The 5,463-nt window shown below is 41.2% G+C and overlaps 1 protein-coding gene across 1 annotated transcript; it reads left to right on the forward strand.

The window, feature by feature from the left end:
* The first annotated feature begins 433 nt into the window (after window positions 1–433).
* On the forward strand, window positions 434–4,977 carry ubiad1 (UbiA prenyltransferase domain containing 1). Its single transcript, XM_008413041.2, has 3 exons — window positions 434–623; window positions 1,770–2,372; window positions 4,103–4,977. Exons 2-3 carry the CDS (start codon window positions 1,796–1,798, stop codon window positions 4,588–4,590), a joined length of 1,065 nt encoding a protein of 354 aa, XP_008411263.1. The 5' UTR covers window positions 434–623; window positions 1,770–1,795; the 3' UTR covers window positions 4,591–4,977.
* Window positions 4,978–5,463: the final 486 nt, after the last annotated feature.

A 5,463-nucleotide genomic window follows, 5' to 3' on the forward strand; every position in this document is an offset into this window, starting at 1 on the left:
CTGCGTCCAACATCAGCAGCGATGGCAGGTTGAGAGAGGTCTTGCTTATGCAGCTCAACAACCCTACCACGTTCAAAGTCAGTCAGCATTTTTGCTTTTGCCATCAGGAGGTCTTGATAGTGTAGAGAGCTGACAGAAAATGACATGGAATCCAGATTTTTGCACAGCTTTTGGCTATTAAAGACTATGGTCTTATACTTTTGATCAGCAGAAAAAAATCATGTTTGAGTGTAAATGCAGTTTTCAGAAAATTCCCTGCTCAAAAGTTCTTGTCTCTTGCACTGATTTTTTCCTTTAACATTGTGAAGCTTTACTTAGAACCTTTTTAAGATCCAACAGTGCAAAATGCAAATTCTTGCAATTTTTTGACTGGTCTTAAGATTTTGATCAGGAGTGTATTTTCAGGGCGGAACCATTGTGCGAGACATAGTTTCTTCTGTCCCTCACGCGTCGTCGCGCTCGTGTGGGAGAAAAAGCGTTCCGTAGCCAACCAGTGACTTTACCCTCGGAGTTGACACGTAGACTTTGTCGTTGCTTTTTGCAGCGCCAGGCTCTTTTAGCGTAGAAATATGATTTTAAGCGGAGAGAAACCGGGTTCTGGCCAGATAATAAAGACGTAGCAGGTAAGAGCTACTGCCGTCACTTATATTCACCTCTCTAAGTTACCACTCTTAAGGCTAGGATGCTAGCTTATTAGCTCTAATCCTATAATCTCAACAGTTAGGGTCAGTTCATTTGGCTGTCTGAGCTGGCTTCTCCTGAATTTAGTTTTGAACAGAACCCCGCATGGTCGACAAGAGACCCAATCAGAATGAGCGCAAAGAACGACATCACTGTGAAAAGCACTTATCTAACGGTGTCAGACATGGTCTACATGCTTTAAGTGTTTGAATAGGTATTTAAAGCATTATGCGTAAGGCTCGTTGGTGTTCAGATTTATAATGTGTCCAAACATTTTTTTTAAAAGAGCTCAGCTCCTTATTAGCATGTGTAGACTCTGATCCGGATACAGGGCTCTGTTATGCAGAGCATCCCACAAAAGTGAGCACACCCCTCACATCACATGTTTGTAAATATTATATCTTTATCAAGGGACAATACTGAATATACTTGAGACAATGTAAGGCAGTCAGTTTGTATAATTATGTAAATTTGCTATTCCCTAGCCATTAATGTCTAAACCGCTCGTGTTACAAGCTCTGAGGTGTGAATGGAGTCGCAGGCGTGTTGCGTGTCAGAGGTTTGTCTTCCGGTTGGACGGCAGAGCTACAATCGAGGGGATCAACATGCATCGTTAGAATGGACCAGTTAAAGTCCAGACTTAATCCATGGCAAGATTTGAAAATTGACGTTCAAAAATCTGATCCATCCAGTGCGACTGGATCAGTCAGATCTGATCCATCTCACCAGATCAACAAAACACATTGCAAAAGTAATTACAGCAAAATGTTGTTTTGCGAAATGCAGACTAATATTGTTCTGAATACAAATGTACACCAAACCTTTAAAGATATTTTTATGTAGGAAAAAAGTAAACAATGTGTCAATTTTCTTCCACTTCATAATTTTTTGCTATTTTAGTGTTGCTGTGATAAATTCCCAGTAGAACACCTTTTCATTTGGTGTGGTAGCAAATGAAAATATGCAGAAGGACAACAAGTAGCCAACAAGCAACTATAATGGTTAGTTAATCACAAATGGCATGTTCAGGGCCATATGTTGCTATCAAATGTCAGCTTCCTGCTTTGTTTTATTTTTTCCCCCCACAGAAACACCAAATTAATTTACCCTGCTCATGCTGAGGAAGATGGCTAAAGATCAGAGGCACAACAGAGAAGAGACATTCGTGCTGGCTGGATCGAATGGTCACAATGGCCAGCAGTGGCAGACCGACGCCAACAACTCGAGGCCACACCACCATGCCACGGCCAACCACGTCTCTAGGATGGCCCGCGTCGCCTCCGACGTCAGACAAAAGTGCGCGGCATACGTGCTGGCGCTGAGGCCGTGGAGCTTCAGCGCCTCGCTCATACCCGTGGCCCTCGGCAGTGCCTTGGCGTACAAGCTGGACGGCTCTGTGGACCTGGTGGTCCTGATGGTGTGCGCCGTGGCCGTCCTCGTGGTCCACGGCGCCGGGAATCTTGTGAACACCTACTACGACTTCTCCAAAGGAATCGACCACAAGAAGAGCGACGACAGGACTCTCGTCGATGAAATTCTGGCACCACAGGATGTCGTCATGTTCGGTGCTCTGCTGTATTCCTTGGGGTGCCTGTGCGCCACTTTCCTCTACTTCCTGTCGACGCTCAAGCTGGAGCACCTCGCCCTTATTTACTTTGGGGGTCTTTCCAGCTCTTTTTTATACACTGGAGGTGAGTAGATTTCCAACCTGAATTATCTTTTTTGCTGCCTTACTCTGTGTGTTGTTGTTTTTTTTAGCTGTAGGGGACATTACATATCTGTAAGTTTAAAATAAAATATTTGTAAAATGGCAGGAATGTGAACAATATACCTAGGTGATTAGTAATCATTTTTAGATTTAAAATGAGAGAAATAACTGGTTTTAAATAACCTTTTAGAATGTTGTAAACAATACATCTCTATTAACATTCACGGGTAAAGACTTCTAAGAAAAAAAACTTTAAAGAAATGGTTTTTAAAGGGACCTAAGGTGTCCCTCTTTGCTGTTTTTAACCTAATTTTGCACCCTGCTCACCTCAGCCTTTATGTTTTTAAACTTTTTATTATTGTTCTGAATAGGTATGGGCCAGTATGATATTCTCACAGTTCTACTTGGTTTTGGGCAGAAATACCACAGCTTTATTAACACTTTCAACCTGGTAAAAACCAGCCGTTTGTACTATTCTTTGCTTTGTACAGAGGGTCTGGACTCTTGGCTTTTGAGAAACGTCTGTGTAGAAGTTTGAAATTTTTTCCTAATCACTAACATTTGGCGGTGACGTATGCAATGTGCCAGTTTGACGATAAGGAGCATCACAGAAATTGCCTGCTCTGTGCATAAACATCCTTCTCTGCAAAGAAAAAAGTGCTGATCTGATTGAGGCAGCTGTTAATGTTAATTTAATATTTGGAAGCGTGACCAACACAGACTGAATTGCTTCCTTCCTTTTCTCTGCCGCCATCGCTACACCTGCAGTCAGACTCTTATTTTGAAACGGCACAGAAAATCAGTGTCATCATTCACAACTTTCTCCTTCTGTTCGCTGATCAGCCCAGTAGAAATTCTAGTGGAGAAATCCAGCTCAATGGAAGAATGCCCAAACTGAGCAGTGAAAGGAGATGCAGAATTGCTTCCTATGCAGCACAGGGAGCAATGTTTCTCCTACCTTTACTTTGAAAGAAATGGGAAACAGTTTTTCATTGTTGCCAAAATAATCATTCAGATTGGAATAATGTGTTTTGTTTCTACTTCCAATAGTATATAGTGATGCAAAAATATTGACTCTAACAATAAATTAATGTGGGAAGAGGCAGAAAGACATGGGATAAAGTAGAACTTTTATCTTTTGCTTATTTCTGCATCACATATTTGCAGTTTTTGTTCCAAATTGAAAAATCTAAATGCTCTAATTTGAAGTGCATCCATTATTTTAGATCCTCGTCAGAAACCTTTTCACATTATGATTCCATAACACACAATTTCCATCTAAAGATATTGAATTGAAATACAAAAAAAAAATCTTGTGGTTTACGTTTTACACCATTAATAAACAAAACAAATTCGGCAAATCTTTGTAGCATTCGTCAGCAGCTATGACCAAGGTCATAGCTGCTGACCTTGGTCATAGCTGCTGGTCATTATGATGTAGTGAACTCATCTTCACATTCAATGTGAAGATGAGGAATGTGAACTCATCAGGAATGTGAACTCATCTTCACATTCCTGAGGAATGTGAAGATGAGTTCACTACATCATAATGACCAGGCTTTACTATGTGATGCTTAAAAGCAAAATGACCTGTTAGGTGGTGTCTGCTTGTTCTTGTTATTCAAACCTGAGACACTGAACTTTCATCATAAACTGCCTTTAAACACCCAGCCTACAAACCAAACCATTTTTTATTCATTTTTTGTTCTCCAGGCATCGGCCTCAAGTACGTTGCCCTGGGAGACATAGTGATCCTCATCACCTTTGGCCCCCTGGCGGTGATGTTCGCCCACGCCGTGCAGGTGGGCTACCTGTCGGTGCTGCCGCTGGTCTACGCCGTCCCGCTGGCCCTCAACACAGAAGCCATCCTCCACAGCAACAACACAAGAGACATGGACTCGGACAAGCAAGCCGGCATCGTCACGCTGGCTATCCTCATTGGCCCCACGCTGTCTTACGTCCTCTACAATCTCCTGCTCTTCGTCCCGTACGTGCTGTTTTGCATCCTCGCCACCCGGTACACCATCAGCATGGCTCTGCCGCTGCTCACGCTGCCGATGGCCTTTCCTCTGGAGAAGCAGTTCAGGAGTCGTTGCTACGCCAAGATCCCCCAAAAAACTGCCAAGCTCAACCTCCTCATGGGACTCTTCTACGTTTTTGGGATCATTCTGGCGCCTCCCGGCAGCTTGCCGCTGCTGTGATGCTTTAGGTTCGACGCATTGAAACTCTTGTTTATTATTTACTAGTTCATAGTACCTCTTTTTATTTAAAAAAAAAACTCTAAAGGCTTGTGCTGGCTTTAATTTATTCTCTAATTTGTAAGCTCAGATGTTTAGCTCAGTGACAAAACAAAGCAGGTTTCTGACAGTATTGAACCATCTTTAATCTGTTAAGAGAAAGGCAAACCTGCAGCTGCCGGATTTGTAGTAGAGTACTTGATATCAGCACAAATGTAATAAACCATACTCCTCAACATTATGCTTTTTTTTGTTTTTATGGTATTCAGAGTTCATTTGGTGTTTGTCATTTTTATTTCTCAAGAGCCAAATAACTTGAGGTCATTGTAATAAAACTCACTTGTGCTGATGTCCGATGTCTCCGTTTTTGGTCAAAAGATGCTAAATTGAGAACTGACACTTTGGGAATTGCATTAAAATCAAATGTAAAGCAAAAATGTCTTGAATGTTTTTTGTTTTATACATATATGAAAGCATATTTCAGAATATTTACAAAAATTGAACACATTTTTGCTTTACATCTGATCAGTGCTGTGAAAAGTATTAGCACCTCAGAAATGTCTTCAGTTTTAACTTTGTGCCACATTTGCTTATTTCAGACTAGTTAATATCAAACGAATGTCAATAAGAAAGACGGCAAATTTAAAAACAAAAACAAATCAGTTGATTTTGGTTTTTTTTTTTGGTGGAGGTGAGGRTGGGGGGGATTGTTGCAAAGTAACCTGGTCCTGTGAAATTTGTAATTAACTTTTATTAGTCTTTCTCAAACTTGATTCTTGCCAGACCTGGAATCACCTAAATTGAACTTTGTTAAAAACATCAAGTACAAAATACCAA

This window comes from Poecilia reticulata, linkage group LG7, assembly GCF_000633615.1.
Source record: "Poecilia reticulata strain Guanapo linkage group LG7, Guppy_female_1.0+MT, whole genome shotgun sequence".
NCBI classification, from domain to species: domain Eukaryota; kingdom Metazoa; phylum Chordata; class Actinopteri; order Cyprinodontiformes; family Poeciliidae; genus Poecilia; species Poecilia reticulata.

What these genes read in the sequence shown, in the direction of transcription:
- ubiad1 (XM_008413041.2), top strand. Translation starts at nt 1,796, where the DNA reads ATGCTGAGGAAGATGGCTAAAGATCAGAGGCACAACAGAGAAGAGACA. An exon ending in CTCTTTTTTATACACTGGAG is followed by an intron (nt 2,373 to 4,102) that starts GTGAGTAGATTT and finishes TTTGTTCTCCAG; the next exon opens with GCATCGGCCTCAAGTACGTT.